This window comes from Rhipicephalus sanguineus, chromosome 8 (genome assembly GCF_013339695.2).
Source record: "Rhipicephalus sanguineus isolate Rsan-2018 chromosome 8, BIME_Rsan_1.4, whole genome shotgun sequence".
NCBI lineage: Eukaryota > Metazoa > Arthropoda > Arachnida > Ixodida > Ixodidae > Rhipicephalus > Rhipicephalus sanguineus.
Window position 1 is genome coordinate 165,208,864 of NC_051183.1, and position 19,983 is coordinate 165,228,846.

The window sequence follows — 19,983 nt, forward strand, 5'->3', positions numbered from 1 at the left end:
ATCCATGGAGGTAGGTTACTGAAGAGAAGATGAGCAAGTTCGTCGCACTCCATGTGTACATGATAATCAATGAAGTCCCGCGCTTGCATTGGTGTTGGTGTCGACGACACATATTTCAAGGCCTTCATCCACCGTCAGTGATGCCACGGAAAAGGTTCAAGGCTTCTTGAGTGTCTTTGATCTGAAGAAGACGACCGTCGCATCCCACGAGAAGCTTCACCACGTGTCTTTTCTATTGCAACGCATGAACGATTCTTCTACGCTATTTTTTAACCCCGTCGGAACCTTTCAGTGGATGAGAAAATGGTGAAATCTGAAGGTCGGTATGGTATTCGGCAGTATATGAGGGAGAAAGAGGTCAAATGAGGGTATAATTATGGATTTTTGCATATTTGGAACAGGCTACACTGTTAATTTCAACAGATACACAGGAAAATTGAAAAATACCAGAACTGCAAACTATGCTAGGAAAGTTGAACAGAAAAAAAAAATTTTTTTCCGAAACATGTGCAGCCAGCCTTTGTTTCACCGCGTCGAGAAACAGCATCGTGTGGTGGCATGATAGGCACTAGTGCCTATATTCTTGTACTTATGTAAATATTATTTGTACTTACAGAGCTTATATTTCCACTCTTATTCTACGAGGGCTTAGTGGTCAAAACGTATATTTCGATTTTTTAAATGTTAAACCTTTGCAGAGTAGCATTGATGTTTTTATGAATCTTTTTTTCTTTTTGATGCATTTTTCTTTGCTTGAGAATTTTTTTATTATATTCAAAATAAATCCGTTAATTGGAATTAATACTGATAGAAAGACCAATTCTTCCTCTATCATTTGATACCCTACACTTTAGCATCAATTCTTTTCTGTGGCAGGAAAAAAATATTTCCTGGACTAGCCAAAAACAACCGATTTTTCCGCGGTCACGAAAGTGTTAACGTGTTGCGATATTTTTTAAAAGCCGGTAGCTGTTCAGGGTTCCGAGTGGACGTAGAACGTTTGAAGAGCCTGGATTTATAATTCATCATTTTGACGTGCACAGGAGTTGCCCAAGGCTTACAGAGTTTAGCGTTTGATAGCATTATCTTCAAGGGAAAACATGTATGGTAAATATCTTTCAAAGTGTTGAAGAACAGCTCATAAACATCATCAACTGGAGAACAGGCTCGAACACGGTCCCAGTCAGCAATGCGTACACAGTCACGGAAGTGTCACATCAGTTATACACTAATAAGCAGAGCTGTTCTGTTGTGCGTAACTGGGAGGACAGACATATGGCGCCGGTAAAAAAATGGCGCGGTGGTCACTCACATCACAAGCTTGTAGAGCAGAAATAACGGACGAAACAATGTCGACCATGGGAAGGTCGACGGCGCTAAAGGAAATGGGTGATAAGATTTGTGAAATCATAGGAAGTAATCGTATAATTCAACTGACGATTTATATACGAAGGTACAAGTTTACTAATGTTGTTTGGTTTGTGGTTGTACTGAACAACATGTATCTGAAAAAAGCGAAAGAAGCCATTAGTAAGAATTTTGTCCCATTTAAAGGAAAGATTCTAACGTTGAGGAAGCAAGGCCTGTCGTGTGAGGATTTAAAGCCTTCTTTGAGGAAATCTGTGGAATGAGGTGGATGAGCACAGCTTGAGAATCTTTTTCTATAAAAACAGATAAGACGGAATCCCCTTTCGTGCCATAGTTTCTGAGCGGGGGCTCTGGCAAGGTGTTCTTTCAAGGTTCTTGCAAAAGAATTCGGCAGATCCCACTCATTCTGGGAGTCGATGTCATGCGAAGCAGTAGGCAGTTAGTGGTCTATACTGAACTTTTTTTTACTGCATTGAGTCGAGCGTTGTGAGCAAGGCGATGTGACTGGGATTAGTTGGTTCGTGTCGAAGCTTTGGATATGATTGAAAGCTGCGCTTTGTCCCGTTAACCTCTGTCCATCTCTGCGTCTTCTTTGTTGGTACTGTTTAAAATAGCGCATATCCAAACCTTCAAGCTTTGTGACTTGGACTGACTTCTTTGTGCATTTTGTGCAGTTATGTGTATATTGCACGGGCCCTCAGCGAGGAATTTTTTTCGGGCCACGGGGAGGAGGGTGCGATGAGCACTTGCTGAAGGCCTCGACCATTTGAGGAAAGCACCAATTTTGAGGAAATTAGCTATTTGAGGAAGCAACAATACGGAGGGGAGGAGGGGGCTCCTATGCCCCTCCTTCTTGATTACGGTATTGGATTGATCATGGGCTTACCAGGCACGTTGACTACACTGGTGCCCAAAGGGTATTCTATGGTCCAACATGATGTCGGTATTCATCTTAAAGCACAGATGTCAGTTTTATCGAAATGAACTGCATACTACGGTGTGATTATGTGCACATCATAAGCGGTTTTTGCCATATTCCTCCGGGTTGAGCAATTGTTCAGCATAGCTTGGTGAGTCATAGGAGTTAATACGTAATGTTTATTAGAAGTACTTGTTGCTGGGCTAGTTGGTTCATCGTAATGAGGGAAAAAACTAGACGCCTAAAACACCGAAAGAAGGACCGTCGATTAACTTGCATAAAGATGAAATCAAATGCCTTAACAGTTATCTTCCACGTAGACTGCCACGCGTGCCAGATAAGTTTTTGTGCCTTCTTTCTTTTCCGCCGTTGTGCGTCTCTTCATTTGTTAGTCGGCGTTTGTGGTGTCCCGACTACTTTCTTGTGTCCGTGTTTGCACGCCTTCTATTTTTAGAATCACATTCTAGTACCAGCGGTTTTTCCGGATTGTAATGGGCGAGAAACTCTGCTTTCCTTATCGGAGCTTTGACCGCTTCGAATGCCTGCTGCTGAGGTACACCCCACTTCCACTCCGTCTTGGCGCGCAGTAGTTCGTACAAAGGTGCAAGTATCGTGGCTGCCTGCGGTAGAAACTTTCGGTAATATGTGACCAGACCCAAAAATGACCTTAACTCGGCCACTCCCGCAGGTGTATTGATGTCTAGGATAGCCTCCAGGTTTTCCCTTTTGGCATTAACACCCTTGTCGCTGATTTGGTAACCCAAGAAATCAACTTCATTCGCCCGAAATCTGGACTTCACTCGATTCAGTCGCACCCCAAACTCGCGGAATCTTCCAAGCACTTGGTGTAAGGTGGTGTCATCATTGCGCTTTTCTGCAATGATTACATTGTCTAAGTATACCTGGAACCCCGGTAGTGCTTGCAAAATTGTTTCCATGCGTTGCCGGAAGAGCGCTGGCGCAGAAGCTACTCCGAACAGAAGGCGGGTGAAGCAAAAAAGGCCCTTCTGTGTGTTCACTGTCGTGATCAATTGCGATTCTTCGTCTAAAGCTATTTGACTGTACGTGTCGCGGAGATCGATGGTTGTAAATACTTTGCCTCCGTTCAACGTCGCCATGATGTCTTCTATGCGCGGGAGAGGGTACTGCATCGTGTGGCAGGCTTGGTTAACAGTCGTTTTGAAACCGCCGCATAGGCGGATGTTCCCGTCACGCTTTACCACCGCTACCACGGGTGCCACCCACGACGAGCGCACTACGGGGGCAAGAATTCCATTTTCCACCAAGCGATCGATTTCAGCCTCCACTCTCGAGCATAACGCGTACGGAACCTGCCGAGCCTTACAGAACCGAGGGACAGCGTCGTCGTGCAGTGGCAAACGGGCCGGTGGACTCTTTATGAGCCCTAGCTCGGGTCGAAACACGTCTGCAAACTCTTCTAACAAGGCCTCCATGCCACTGATAATTTGGCAAAAATGGCTGCACTCTCACTGCGTCGCACCGAGCCCCGGCTCCGCTAGAAGGTCCAGCGCTGTCATGACATCCCGGCCACACAGGTTTGGCCTGGAGCACCCCAGGACGGCTAACGTAGCTCGCGTCATCCTTACCCCCGAGGAAACGTCGAGTTGTAACTGGCCGCGCACTGGCAGTGGCCCAAGGAAGCATGACAACTTGAGCGGCGATTCTTGTAGTTTGGGCCAGGCATCTTGATGCTGTACGTAGGTAGGCCACATGATGATAGAAACTGGGGACCCTGTGTCCAGTTGCATCTTGATTGCTACTCCATTCCAACGCAGAATGTGCATGGTTGGGCCGTGAATGTTCCCAACGAACTTATCTGCCATTTGAACGAGGTACAGCGCCTCTGATTCCGGAACGTTGCAGTTTCCCACTGCCGGATGCACGGCATTAATTTGGTGGTGTGGCCATGTCAGGTGTTCCCTTGTTCTGCTCTCTGGTTGTCCGGGACACATCTTGCAAACATGATCGCGCTACTGGCACTGGTAGCACTTCGCCGAACAGAACCGGCATGCTCTGGAGTCGTGCCCCGTTTTTCCACACCTGAAACATGGGTGTCTGGCGTCGTGCCGTGCATTCACGTTTCTTAACATGTGCACACCTTCCTCTAATTCAGGCGAAGGCCTCATTGTCTTCACGTTTTCTTCCGCCATTTCCACCGCGAAAGTGATTTCTTCTGCTTCACTTCTTGTTAGAGATGTTTTTGCCAGCAGTTGACGACGTACCGAGCTATTTTGCAAGCCACAAGCTATCCGGTCCCGCAGCATCCTGTCGAGTGAGGTGCCAAAGTTGCAGGTATCTGCCAATTGCCGAATGGCTACCAAAAAATCTCTGACTGGCTCACCGGGCATCTGGTTGCGCGAGAAAAATTTGTAGGACTGGGTTATTTCTTTCTGGCTGGGCGAAAAGTGCTGTTGCAGTATGTTGAGTGCTTCTTGGTACGATAGCTCGTTCACCTTTGATGGCACGCAGCGTCCACTCACGACGGCCACAGCATGGGTGCTCAGTCCTGCTACCAGGAATGCTCGCTTATTCTTTTCTTCCATGATGCCGCTGCCTTCGAAGAAGGCTTCCAGCCGCACCAGGTATGCCGGCCAGTGGTCCGTAGCTTCTTCGAACTGTGGTGGGCTTGCGTATCCAGCCATGACTACCTGGGTAATTTCTATGGTTTAGCCAATCCCATCTTCGTTGCCACTGAAGTGATCAGTGGCAACGAACGCAGAGCAGCCAAGCAAAAGCCGTTTATTGCAAGGAACGTGTGCAATATAATAGTGCACAGACGGAAAGAGGGAAAGGGAAGCAAGTGATAAGTCAGTGTGCACTGCATTCATTGGCACGTGCGGTACATGACGATATAACACTGTGGACTGGAGGTCATGTGGGGATTACCGCGCTCTCAACACCCGCACCTTACCAGACCTCTATCCACTTCCTCATATATACAAGACTTCACATCAAACTTGTCCGGGTACACTATCTTCTCTAAGATTGACTTAGTAAAGGCTTATCATCAGATTCCTGTAGAACGCGTCGAAATTCCGAAGACGGCCATCACCACCTCATTCGGTCTGTTCGAGTGCATAAGGATGCCTTTTGGATTACGCAACGCTGCACAGATTTCTCAGTGCACTATCAGCGAGGTCACGCAAGGTCTGGATTTCGTATTCGCCTACCTTGATGACCTCCTCGTCACAAGCTCATCCGCCTCCGAGCATGAAGCCCACCTGCGCACCCTGTTCCACCGCCCGGATGATTACGGTCTCGTCATTAATCCGAATAAGTGCCTCTTTGGCGTCGCTACAATAGAGTTCTTAGGCTACCTTGTAACTCCACAAGGTGTACAGACACTCGCCGGCAAGGCGAAAGCTATTCAAGACTTTCCACCCCTGGCTTCAATGAAAAGAGTCTGAAAATTTCTGGGCCTACTAAACTTTCGTCACCGCTTTCTTCCAAAGTGCGCCACATTCCTAAAGCCTCTGACCGACCTATTGGCTATAAAAAAAGATCCGGCTACACCACTAGAATGGGCTGAGGACACTGCATCTGCTTTCGCCACTGCCAAGAAGGTGCTGGCAGACATCCTGTTCCTGATGCCCCAGTTCATCTCATCACTGATGCATCGAGCGTGGCAGTCGGCGCTGTTCTCGAGCAGCACGTATCCGGTTGGCAGCCCCTTTGCTTTTTTTCGCTGAAACTAAAGCCACCGGAAGCAAAATACAGTACAGTCGCCCAAGAATTCCTTGCTGTGTACCTCGCCATTAAGCATTTTGGCAATTTTCTGGAGGGCTGGGACTTTTACGTTGTTACAGACCACAAGCCCCTGACGCTTGCTTTCCACCGCAATCACAGCAATTACACTGCATGGGAGATCTGCCAACTGTGCTTTATCTCCGAGTTCACAGTGGATCTCTGACGCATCTGTGAGCCAGAAAATGCTGCCGCTGATGCCTTTTCCCGCATTGATGCCTTGACGTCCCAGCCACGACTAGACATGGAAGAGCTAGCAGCTGCCCAGAGCAGTGACCCTAAGCTGCATCGTCTTCGTTCCTCATCCACGTCTCTATCGTTCACGGAGTGCGCGATTCCATTTTCTACCTCCTTAATAACGTGCGATACGTCCACTGGTGTTCCTCGACCCTTCGTGCCTTTGGCCTTTCATTGCGCAATTTTCGATCAACTGCACAACATGTGCCATCCTGGTATTCGTGCAACCCAGAAGCTAATCACCTCTTGCTTCTTTTGGCCAAGCATCAGTACAGACGTCCGACACTGGGCACGCAGCTGCCTTCAGTGCCAGCGTGTTAAAGTTCACCGTCATACTGTCACGTCCCCTTCCGGCCTCCAGACACGAGGTTTTCCCACGTCCTCCTCGACATTGTCGGTTCTCTTCCACCATCACAAGGGGCTCATTACCTGCTGACATGTGTGGATCGCTTCACCAAATGGCCGGAAGTGTTTCCCCTTCCTGACATTACGGCACCGACAGTTGCAAAGGCTTTCACAAGCGGCTGAGTGTCGCGTTTTGGATGCCCTTCTCTCGTCACCACCGACCGAGGTCGTCAATTTCAGTTGGCCCTATTCACAGCACTTGCCAACATTCTGGGCATTCGACACATCCACATGACCACCTACCTTCCTTCTGCCAGTGGTACATTTGAATGGCTTCATCGACAGCTGAAAGCTGCCCTCACCGCTCACCAGCCACGGGAACGTTGGCTCGACCACCTCCCCTTCGTACTTCTGGGCATCCGATCAGCATTGAAAGCGGATCTCGGTTGCTCATCAGCGGAACTAGTCTACGGCGTTTCCCTGCGTCTTCCCGGAGAAGTCTTCGAGCCGTCGTCGCAAACATCCGCACATGATGCCTCCGCGTACCTTCGACAGCTGCGCGCCACATTTCGTGACGTTGCTGCTGTAATTCCTGCTGATTGACACCCCCAGTCTGTCTTCGTCAGCCAGGATCTGCATCACTGCAGCCACGTCTTCGTTCGGCGTGACCACATACATCCACCAATCACACCAGCCTACGATGGCCCATTTCAAGTACTCCATCGTAGACCTAAGACGTTCACGCTGGACATTAACGGCCGCAAAGACGTCGCGGCTGCTGATCGACTCAAACCTGCATATGTCGCCGCTCTCACGCCTGCGGGGCTTCCAGCGCCAGTCTGGGTGCCCACATCCAAGCACGTTCACTAGGCGACTCCTGTAAATTAGGCTCTACAGGGGGGGGGGGGGTGCCCCGTAGCGCCTTGGCATGCGGTGCCCGTTAAGGAACTTCTTCCCCTTGTCCGGCGTCTTTTTGACTGGTTTTTGCCTCAGCGTCATGTACCAACTGACCCAGGCTTCGACGTTATTGAAGGAATAAAAAGTTGACTTTCGGCCGCACGGCCGAAAAATGTCAAGAAAATATGAGAACTCATCAGATTTGTTACGTAAATATCTAACATTAAGATTCAAGAGTGAGAAATTATTATTAATTTCTATTACTATTATTTTTCATTTTCATAAACGACCTCGGGTCAAACATTGACTGTAATATCAAGCTGTTTGCAGACGACTGCATTATTTATAAGGTGGTAACCAGCTTCACAGACCACATTAACCTCAATGAATGTCTGACCAAGCTAGCGCATTGGTGCGCTAAGTGGCAAATGTCCATTAATGTGAAAAAATCCGCAGCTATGATGGTAACACGTAAGCAGAATCCATCACAATTCATTTACACCATTCATGGTTCACCACTGACTAATGTTGTGCAGCATAAGTACTTAGGCATTACATTAACATCTGACCTGAGGTGGGATACACACATAGCTAACGTCACTGCGGCCGCGCTGCGTAAACTTTTCTACCTAAAAAGAAGACTTAGAACTGCACCAGCGCCCGCAAAACTCTTGGCTTACACCATGTTCGTAAGACCAGTATTAGAATATGCCAACGTAGTTTGGTTTCCTTATTCACTAAGTAGTATTAGTAAATTAGAGGCAGTACAACGCAAAGCCATACGGTTCGTACACAACAAGTTCAAACGTACAGATTGTCCCACTAACCTTCTGGCTTCATCTGGCATTGTTAAACTAGATACTAGGGCAAAAGAGGCGCGCCTGAGGTTCTTGTACCAGTTGTTACATGGCCACTACAAGGTAGATGTCTCTAAGTACGTCACATTTTCACAGTCGCGCCCTACCCGACATAAGCACAAATACAGTCTGAAAGAATATTCATCAAAGAGCGACGTTTTTGGAAAATCGTTTTTCCCACTAACAATACGCGAATGGAATAAACTGAAGGCAAATGCTACTAATGCCGACACACTATCCGCATTCACCGCAGTGTTAGAAACCATGCGTAACCTACAATAGTGTGTCAATGCTTCGCATACTTTGTTATTTTCCTCTTTCCTTTTTTCTTTCTTTTTTTTTTGGCACAGTGCACTGTGGCAGGCCAGACAGTACTTGGCCAGGCTTAACTTTTCGCCTCTGTCTGGTAAAATGAAGGGATGGAAGGAAAAGAAGAAAAAAAATTTTTTTTTTTAATTCATTTAATCCATCGCTCAAATACCTGGCTTCGTATGCGCAAGTCAGCAGTTTCCTGAGTTTGCTGCTAGAAAACTGCGCATATTGTTGATTCTGTCACCGTCATTTGTCCTGCTCTCTGATATGTATACCGAAAAATTTGGCGGGTTTCAAACTGATGCCTCTCGTTTCAGTCTCTCTTTTTTTCCTTGCGCAAATAAAATGTGGAATGGTTTGCCGGACGCACTTGTAGATAGTGATGGTTGTGCCGATATTAAAGATGCGCTACATATCTATATATTTTTATAACAGTGTATAACAAATTTTGGTACGAATATCGCCTTGTTTTTCAGTACAGAAAATTCATTGTTCCTAGTATTTCGTTCTTGTTTACCACTAGTGTAAGTGAACCCGTATGTTACTTGGAATGTTATTGTTTGCTCGGTATGAATGAATACAATGTACAATATGCCCTCTAATGACTCCATGACTGGGGTCGACAGTATTGAAAATAAATAAATAAATTGAGGCAACAGTTTACTTGATGTGGAAGTAATAACATGTGATACTCCATTTTACAAACAGTTACTGAGCCCACAAAGCAAAGTCACTCTTTGACCAAATGTTAAAGGCGGGGTCCCCTTCTTTCTTCCTGGCCTGTATCTTTCCATTAACATGCCAAGGAAACTTAAAACCAGATCGTTTTGCCTGCTCTTGCACAAGCCCGAGGAGGTCATGCAATTACTTGGTCACAGGCCCGTAGTCAGGAATTTTTTTCGGGAGGGGCCCCACTTGCTGAAAACCTTGCCTTTTTGAGAAAAACACCTTTTTTTATTATTTATTTTTGGTAAAAACACACACTTCACCAAAATTTCGGGGAAGGGGGGGGAAGGGCTAGCCCCCCCCCCCCCCTGACTACGGGCCTGCTTGGTCATGTTTTCTTTCATAGACGCCCTACTATTTGCATCCTTCGAGGCATTCCTGGTTGCGAACCATTTGTCCCCGAGCTCCTGTTTAGAAAAGTGGACAAGAATGAGAAGAGTTCTGTTCTCTTTCGCGGGCATGCATGGTGATGACATCCTCGCACATTAGTCGTTCAGGAGACAACCACCTCATTAACCTTAGCCAGTAGGTCTTCATGATCACTAGGGATGACACCATCGAATTCCACATTCAAACGCTGACTACGCCATTCAAGGTCATTCACAGTAGCCGAACGATAACACGATCAAAAGCTTTTGAGTGGTCAGGAATGATGGCATCTACTTTACATCCAAAATCTAGTGTAGAGTGCAAGTTATCAACAAACTCAGCAAGTTGAGTGTCGCGTGAATATCCCTTGCAAGGTGTAAACTTTGTGCGCTACAAGGATGAGTGTGGACGAGGAAAGGACGATACGGGACAACACGGGCTGTGTTGTCCCGTATCGTTCTTTTCTCGTTTACTCTTATCCTTGTAGCACGCAAAGTTTACACCATGTACAACCAACTGGCCCCTACCCTGGCTCATCCCTTGCAAAAGCCATGCTGATGATCAGAAATTATGTTGGAATCTTCAAGGTAGTTAATGACCTGCATGTGTATAATGTGCTGCAATACTTTGCAGACCGTATTGGTCAATGAAATGAAGTGATTATTTCCTGGCAATGAGTGATTGCCCGATTTAAAAATGGGAACATTTTTGGACGCTCGCCAGTCCTGAGGGATAGCGTAAGATGATGAAAGGGCTCATAGAAAAGGCTAGCCAATGTGTTTTTGATTATCTTATTATTAAACTCGAAATTACCAATGCTGACGATAATTTAAGATAGTTTAATAATGTGTGGATGCCAAATGAGTAATATTGTTGCAGTCCTGGAGCTTTCAGGAGCTTGCTCTTTTCCTGATGTCATGAAGGATACTTGGTGTAGCCGAGTCAGGCTCAGTATTTACAGCTGTCGGTGACTGTGGTATGGAAGGCATTGCCGACTTGTAGAGAGCTTCTTTTTTTATATTGTCTTGTGTGGTACTCACAGCACAGGCCTGCCAACTGGTTCACGGTGTTGCCAACCCTCCATCGCAAGCACGCTTCCCACAAGATGAGAGCAGCATTTTGGGCTAGTTGGTGATCCATGTCATCAGAGAAATTGCACAACAAAAACACTGACATAAGAAGACAGGTACAAACACAGCGCAGTTATGTCTGTGTTTTGGTCGCGCAATTTCTTTGATGATCCCACAAGATGTTACAAACAAGTTACGCTCACCAGATAAATTAAGATGAATGCATGAGCATTCCTGTATCACCCTACCAAATGTTAGTGAATGTGAATGACCTTGAATGGCGTAGTCAGCGTTTGAATGTGGAATTCGATGGTGTCATCCCTAGTGATCATGAAGACCTACTGGCTAAGGTTAATGAGGTGGTTGTCTCCTGAACGACTAATGTGCGAGGATGTCATCACCATGCATGCCCGCGAAAGAGAACAGAACTCTTCTCATTCTTGTCCACTTTTCTAAACAGGAGCTCGGGGACAAATGGTTCGCAACCAGGAAGCAGCGCGTCCAGAAGGCATATTGACTATCGGCCACACCTGGAACAACTATTCGAGTGCCTCCCATTCTTTATTCCAACCTTTCTGAAACCATACAGCCAACAAGCAAACCGTCCTTGGTGCACCAATGCCATGAGATCCTTCAGAATTCTTATCACTTCCTCTTGTACACCCTTCGTCCATGGCGCCATGGAAGGAAAGCTTGACAACGTGGGCCAAATTGGAGTTACCAAACGGCCAGCATTGAAAGAACCCAATGCAGCAAGATATCTTCCCACAATCTGTTAGTCACAGCGACCCAGCATCCTAGGCTGTGTGAACAAAAAGTGCTTTAATTAACCTTTTTGAATTAAATTATTTTTATACGTTCTTTGAAATGAAGCCAAGCAAGCATTTTTACTTTGACCACATCATTAAAGGGCCCCTCACCAGGCCACATAGCAAATTTTAGTTAGACGTTGGAAATTGTTGTGGGCCGAATGAAGAGCAGTATGCCGCAAGAATTTTTCAAATCGGTTCATTACGAGCTGAGAAAAACAATAATTTGTAGCGGCGCGAAACCATGATGCGAGGAGGCAAGTTTCAAACCCTTGCCACTCGCCCCGTATAGCCTTCGCAAGCCAAATCCCTTCCCTGCCCTCTTCACTTGACACATACGCATGAACACGTCATGCGCAGCATGGTCACGTGCGCATGACGTGCCCGAGCCAGCCCGAGCACGCGAGCGGCGTTGCACGGTCGCTACCTTTTTTTTATGTAGCGGCCATGGGCGTTTTGTCGGCGTTCTCTGTGGTGTACTGCCTGTTTCCGCGGGACGGACATGAAAGTTGAGACATTTGTACGGGCACGAGAGTGGCGGTATCATGAACCAGTGCCGCATTAACGTTTACTTGGACGCGGCAGCATAAACGAGCATAATGAGTGCTCGAACGCGCCAGAACATTACTTTCGCTTCCAGGGCTGGCGTCTGCTCGATGCGCTAACCACGGGGACACGAACGCATGGGAAAGGGAGGCACATTAGCTCCGCATCTCGCTGCGATTCACCAAAAAAGATGAAAAAGACGCACACATTCCCTTTGTGTGTCTCATTATTTCTCTCAAGTTTTATTAATCTATTCAAGCAAAAAATTACACAAACTACACATGTCGTGTCAAATAATTATCGCAGCGTCACGTGCTACTGTTGGCGACGTCACAGCGCTACCATCAACGTAGGGCCATTTCTCATGTACGTCATCCCCTCATTCTCTAAAGCGCGCGCCCGCGAGAGGAAGGGCAAGCAGCGTTCACCTTGAAATTTGACCCATTTCCGCGGCGCGTAGCGTTGCAAATTTTGGCAGACGTGATCGTGAACGCCCAGTGTATGCATTGCGCTCGTTAGCTCAAAATTGTCAAACCTGGTGAGGGGCCCTTTAAGCTATAGCATGACGAATAGTGCACATTTTTCAATGTTGACGCCTTTATCTGTTTTGAAATGTTTTGAAACAACTCACTCAGTAACTTCAATACCTTTATGCGGCACTGACTGCCGACCACATAAATGTGAGGTAAAGCTGTATTACCTCTTGCAAAATTCGTAAACGTTTTTGAAACCTCAAACCATGGCCCAATATTGGTGCACTACAAAGCACACTGTGCAACAAGGTAGAAACTGACAAAAGGCTGTAATATGGAAGCATGGCTCTCTTCTTTTTTTTTTTTTAGCAGCTATGAGTTTTTTAAGACAGCCCATGCATTATTGTGATCTTGCAAATTCCTTTTGCAACTTTAGTTTTGGCCCGCAATGTTCAGGTCACTGTAAGAAATAGGAAAAAATTGTTTCCTTCTAAAATTGCTTACAAGGACAAATGGTGCACTGATGTGTTTGTCCATGAGAAATGGTCAAGTGTCTTTCATGGAAAGACCCACTGAGCATTGTTTTGGTACTTGTTTGCACCACTACTGTTGAGGATTGCATGATAAATGTGGCCACACATTAGTTAGTTAATTTGCAGTTGTCACTGATCCCGTTAATGGGGATGGCAATCGCTGGGCGGATTCCAAGGGCTGGCGTCTCGGCCCTCCGAAAACGCACCACGAAAGCGCGAACAATTTAGAGTTGGTCTTTTTAGTGCGCCAGCGAGCACCGGTTGTGGTCCAAAGACCAAGTCAGAGCCGAGAGTCGATAACACAAACGAAATATATTCTCAGTTAAGGCATTACAAACATCTCAAACACATGCACACTCGGCTGGTACCAGTTACAGCTTCACAATATAACTCAGATGGTGTTAACACAACGGGAACTAAACAAAAGGATCGCGCGCTTCAAATGCAATCTCATGCATTACAACTATTCAAGAACAGTAAAAGTCTTGAATATTCAACGACGTATCCAGTCCACAATTCTTGGACGGTACTTGAATGCTTCTCTTCTAGGAAACACTCACGCCAGCTCCAGCGTTGATCGTCATAGTTCAACCGTCGGCGTAACTTGTCACGGCTCACTCGGCGTCGTCATCCGATTCTTCCAGATCGACGATCGACTCACCGCACACCATCATAAACACGTCTTCTTTGGCTGACGGAGCCACACTCAGCATAACTTCACCATCTCTGGGCCGACTGACTCACTCACTCACTCTCTGACTGACTGACTTACTGGTTGTAGTTTGCTCCCCCGGTTTCCGGAAGCGTCGGGAGGGTTCTTCGGCGTGCAGTACAGCCAAGGCTAGGAAAAGGGCGAGAGCTTTCTCGTAGGTTCGAATCGCGGCGGTGTGGCTTGGCATTGCATCATGCTTCTCTTCCAGATGTTTCCAGGCTTTGCCGGGCGTTTGATTGGGGTGTCTGCGTCTGGCTCGAGTGGGTGAGGAGGATGCGGCGCGTCGGCGTCTTTTGACACTTGTTTTTTCGTCGTTCGCGTTTCTTGGGCAAGCAGCTCGTGCCGTTTTATCCCGCTGCTGTTTGAAAGTGGCCACGCGCGCGCTTTATGGACGCACTCGTGTGTGACAGCAGTGATCATTGTTATGTGCTCTTAGTTGAAGAGTGTCTGCAGAGCTTTTGCAGAGATATCTAAGAAAATAAGCATGACACCCTTGCCGTTCAGATCTTATATTTTTTAAAAGCTGGTTTTTATAGCCTAATGTCACCATGACTGGCTTCTGCACTTGCACTGTCGATGCTTCCCAGTGTTGATGTCCTCGCTTGAAAATGGCAAATTAAAAATCTCTTTGGTTTCTTGCTTACAGAGCTTGACCAGTCTGAGAAGTTGGCGCAGGCACGTACCTTGCTGTTGGAGCGGCTGCCTGAGGACAACTATGAGCTGCTCAAGTACATTGTTGAGTTTCTCGCCAAGGTCAGTGCATGACTCCAAACTAAAGGTTCCGTCAATCAGAGTGACCAGCAGAATAGGCCAACTGATGCTTTTCATTATGAGGGAAACCGCAAAAAAAGGTGGACAAAGGGAGAACCAGTACCTCCACCAGCACCTCCACAAGTGTCGTGGTGCAACACGAACAAAAGACAATAACATGTTGAGACGGCGAAACAGCGTGTTCAAGTCAGCTGAATAGGAAAACCGTCTTCTTCGTCCTTGAACATCCACAGCCCCACTACGATGTCCGTTAAATCCCCCCATCGTCGTTGTCGTCCACACGTAGTATACACGCGTCAGTATTGTAAAGCGTGGAACTGAAATGACGAGGACGGGACGGAGTAACACACACACACAAGCGCTGGCGATGGTTTGCTTTCCGTGCATTACAGCACGTGTGGGTGTTTGCCTGTTTTTGATGAGTGCCCGGTTGTACGCATGCACCAAGATGAAACCGCGCGGTTGGTTGTTGAATCGGCTACCATACAAAAGGTAGGCCAAGATTGCGTCAGCGCACCATCATTGTCATTGCCCCAGAAAAGAATGATCAATCCTTGATGTCTCCACATTTGCGCATGCCTGAGTGATCACAAGTTTTCATGTACATATGTTTGATCCCGCTTCCAATAAATCATTGTTGAAAGCAATAGCGCTTGTGTGTGTGTTACTCCCTGTCCCGTCCTCATCATTTCAGTTCCGCGCTTTACAATATGAATACGTCGTATCAACAAGGCCAAATATCTGCCCTTGCTCCTTTCCCCTCCCTTTTTTTTTTTTTTCATTGTTTTGCGTTAAGTGACCACAGTTTTATGGTCGGTACACAAAGAATGAATGGCGTAATGTTGAACTCAAACGGCCCGTCTGGTGTTATAAAGGCAGTCTTCTCTCGGCCTCTCGCATCGACTTCAGTTTGCCATTAGATGGTCTTGAGGTCTATCATTAAAAAATAGTTAGCTTTATCGAGTCAACCAGAGCCGTTATCTATCCACAGAAGCACATATATGTCCTTCTTCATGATTTTGTTCATGCAATGGTAATCGACACAGAAACGCAGGGTTCTGTCCTTCTGCTTCACCAAGACTACTGGTGATGCCCACAGACTTTTTGACGGTTGTATGACATCGTTGCGTAGCATCTCATCGCCTTGTCAGATAATAGCCTCTTGTTCCGATATCGAAACTTGATAAGGACTCTGACGGAGTTGACAAGAATTTTTTTGGTTACCATGTGATGCTTGCAAGTGGCATTTGCCGAATGCTTGATGACGACGAGAAACAGTCCTTGTATTGCTGCAAGAGGCATTGGAGTTGTTGCAGTTAGCAAGCGGTAAGACTTGGGTTCACGTTGAAGGATGGTTGAGCTGTTGGGGTTGTTGTTATAGCGTTTCCAGAATCTGAAAAGGCAAACGCACCGCTGACAGCCAGGATTTCTTCTTTGTATGCTATCGTCGTGGCCCTGCTGGGATGTTGGTATTCTTGGCTGAGGTTTGTTAGCATCACGCATTTTTTTGCACCGCCTGTTTCGAAGATGCATAACCAATTCCAACTTGCCCAGACATCAATTCTTCTGCAATTCTTCAGCATCACGCATCCTTTTCCTTCATACAACCGAGCAGTGACCCTTGCGACGCAAATGCCACGGTCTATCAGCAAACGCTGATCACTCTTGATGACGCGTTTCATGTCTTGTCTTTGGATTTTTCATTGCCAACGGGAATTATGATGTCAGATCTAGGCAGAATGGTAACTTGATCCTCGAGCACGTTCAAGGCACGGTTCAAGGTTCGTATCCAATGGTGTCGCTTTGTCCGATGATTGCGTTATCGGCTTGGTTCGTTGATGATGGCATCGTGTTGGTTTAAGAAGTCTATGCGGCGTACGACATCCCTGGAGCGATGTCACAGGATTACGAAACTCGCAGTATAAGTCCGGTTATTGATGGCGACACTTGCTGCGCAGACTCCTGCAGGCGTTATTAGATGGCCTCCATCTAATATTTGGGATTTCAGGGCCTTCCCAGGCAGTCGTAACTTTCTTCAACTTCGTAGCGAAGTTAAAAATACAGGGCATGCAAACATGGACACAAGAGAGAAGTCAAGGCACCTTGCATTTTGTTGTCTGCAACAACAAGAAAGCAACAAACACTCTTGCTGAGCACACTGTTAACCACATTCACTGCATCGACTGAAATAATGCCACTATAATCGCTAAGGAGAAGAATTAAAAAACAGTACTACTTTTGGGCTCCTTATTTATTCAGTCATTACAAGACAAAAACAGTGCACACTTTACGAGGACAGACGGAAGGAACACATGGCACGGGCGCTGACTAACTGGAACTTTTATTGTTTATACGCCACGGTAAATCTGATAGCTCTCTTATCCTCGGTGGCGGAGACAATGTCAGGGATGAAAGAGACACGCAAAGATAAGAAGATTGCGGTCATTCCCTACGTGCATGGCATCTCGCACAACCTGAGAAAAGTAGAAATGGGGGACAGATCTTTTTTTTTTCAGCTCCCGATGGCTTTTCAAGCCTTTGCAAAGGGGTAAATCAGATGAGCTGTAGATATGTCGGCTGCACCACGAACCATCGTCATCAGTTTGTGGCTTGTGCTGAAGGGGTCGGTCATTCCATTCCCTTGTCTTGTGGCCGCACATACGCGGGTCAAACTGGCAGATGCCTTAATAAAAGATCGTTCGAGCACAAGTACAATGTGACAGTGCGAATTTCAGGTCATCTGGGCATCGACTGCCGAGATTATGAATGCTCGCCTCAATTCAGTGGCACGAGCGTGCTGCGCAGGTCTGGTGACAAAAGACCTCGAGAAATCTAGAGGCCCAGAAAAGACAGCTGCGTCAGTACCCCTTCCATAACCCCTTTTAGATAAAGAGTTAGCTTTCCTATCAGTGGCTGGAGGATCATTGTTTCCTGTCGCCAAACTGCTTTGATTGCGTATCTTCCAGGCTTTACTCATTTTGTTGCGTTTTTTTTTACAGCGAAAGCTGTTATGAGATCATTTCACCGGCCGTTTTTGGCGCCGTAGTTGTCCGCCGCCGCCGCCGCCGGTGTCCGTAACCAGTATCGCTCGAAATAAGGAAAAAAACGAAATAAGAAAAAAATTCCAGGATGGAACGAGGTTTGAACCTGGGCCCTCTGCGTGGGAGCCCAGTATTCAACCTCTGAGCCATGCCGGTGCTTGAAACTGCTTTGCAAAAAGGTCCTATACAGGCTTCATGTCGGGAAGGAACCACATTAGCATATGCAGTATAGCGTGGTAGAAGAGTAAAATAAGCACCAAGTGTCGCACAACGCGAATTCTGTAACCAGGCGTCACACAATGCGAATTGCGCAACGAGTAGGTTGTTGAATGCTTCCAACCCATTACAAAGGACTCTGCCATTATTCTTCATCGTCATCAGGCACAGCATCAACAAAGTGTGCATAATGCCTTACATGGGTTTAGCAGGTACCAACGCTCTCCGTAGAGTGACGAAAAATGGCACAGTGCCTGCTGCCCTACTTCTCAAATATTACAATGATTTATAGCGTAGTGGGTTTCTCGCAAGTGCACTTGTAGTGGTTGCCAAGGAAGCACATAAGCGCATGATCCATTTCCTCGGGGTCTCAGATAAATTGCAATGATTTATAGCGTAGTGGGTTCCTCGCAAGTGCACTTGTATTGGTTGCCAAGGAAGCCCATAAGCGCATGATCCACTTCCTCGGGGTCTCAGTAAAATTACAATGATTTATAGCGTAGTGGGTTCCTCGCAAGTGCACTTGTATTGGTTGCCAAGGAAGCCCATAAGCGCATGATCCATTTCCTCGGGATCTCAGTAAAGTTCTTCCCCCCCCCCCCCCCACCCGTCTCTCTCCCACGTCAACGTATGTTATACAGCATGACGGGAGAGGGAAATAGCGACCGGGCGTCACCCAATGCAAATTACATAACTGGTGGGCCGTTTAAAGATTCTAACCCATTACAAAGGGCTGAGCCATAATTCTTCATCGTCATCAGTCGTCGCGTCAACAAAGTGCACATAATGCCTTACAGACGTGTAGCTGGTGCCTCGCTTCTCCGCAGAATGACGAATAATGGCTTAGTATAGGTGCTTCCCAACTTCACAAAAATTGTGATTTCTGGCATAGTGGGTACCTTTCTAGTGTACTTGTATTGTAGCCCCAAGATAGCTTAACGGGCTCTAGAAACGCCGCTCTTCCAGCTTTCGCTGTGACTGTGCTGCGGTTTCAGCGCAGGCCTGGCGTTTTTTGTTGTTGTTGATAAGTGCTATGTATATTTGCTACCATACAGCGTATGAGCAATGGTTAGTCCAGTTGTTAGTCAGTGCCAATGCCCTGTGTTTCTTCTGTCTGTCCCCATAAAGTGTGCGCTGCTCTTGCCTCGTTATGATCAACCAACTAGCTTGAAATGTGTTGTTTAACTTACTTTTATTCAGTCAACCTACTATACTATCAGCAGCACTGATGGAAATCTGCCTGCCAGTTGCACCCGTTAACTACGTCATATTTTAGCATAAAAAGTGACCTACGGCACTTGATGTGAAAAGGAGAAAGAAAGAAAAGTAGAAAGAGGATGTTATCGCAGAAACAAGGTCAGGTCGAAATTAGTGCGTTGTTTTGCAAAATCTACCTGAAACGCTGATAGAACGACAGAAGGAGCACTAACACAAGTATCCTCACCTTCCATAATGCTGAATGTCTCAAAAATTTGTCGAAAAGGTCTTTTTCTTCAGAGTGGGCTATGACAGCTGTTCTATCAAAAAATGCTTTATAAGAACATTTCTTGCAATGCGCCATAGTATCTTAGCGTCAAATGACCCAGAAGACATTTTGTGAAGTTAAACACAGAGATAGGTTTGTTGAGTGCAATACAGTGTACTTTATAAGATTCCCTTATTGTGTGGAAGGCCCTACGTCTGACAGATGGGACGATGCCCTAATCTCAGGCTAAGAGAGCATCAGTGCGCCTGCCAGCCACTAGTAACTTATCGGTGCATTGCAAGAAATGTTGTGCGTTTTTCAACAGAACAGCCACCGTAGTCCGCTCCGAAAAAAAAACAGTTCAAGGAATTTTATACACTGAGCATTATGGAAGAAGGCGAGGATGCTTGTGTTACTTGCAGGAAGTTGCAGGTGCGGACCCAGCCGGTGGCAAGATATCTTTTCTTGCTAGAGGTGCACCTGTTTGTATGGCATTATTGTCACGTGGTTGTGACGGCGAAAAAGGCTGCAGCAAGGCTGGGAAATACTGCA

At 46.6% G+C, this 19,983-nt stretch overlaps 1 protein-coding gene across 5 annotated transcripts in view; it reads left to right on the forward strand.

Moving 5' to 3' along the window:
• The window catches only part of LOC119402453 (rho GTPase-activating protein 1), a 169,053-nt gene that overhangs the window by 134,592 nt on the left and 14,478 nt on the right, over nt 1–19,983 (forward strand). For 4 of the 5 annotated variants that reach the window (XM_037669606.2, XM_049418646.1, XM_049418648.1 and 1 more), the window contains one exon: nt 14,585–14,691. The exons of the other annotated variant lie outside the window; for it this stretch is intronic. In XM_037669606.2, the coding sequence (XP_037525534.1) occupies nt 14,585–14,691 (107 nt within the window). The remainder of the gene's footprint in view (nt 1–14,584; nt 14,692–19,983) is intronic. 5 annotated transcript variants of the gene reach the window in all.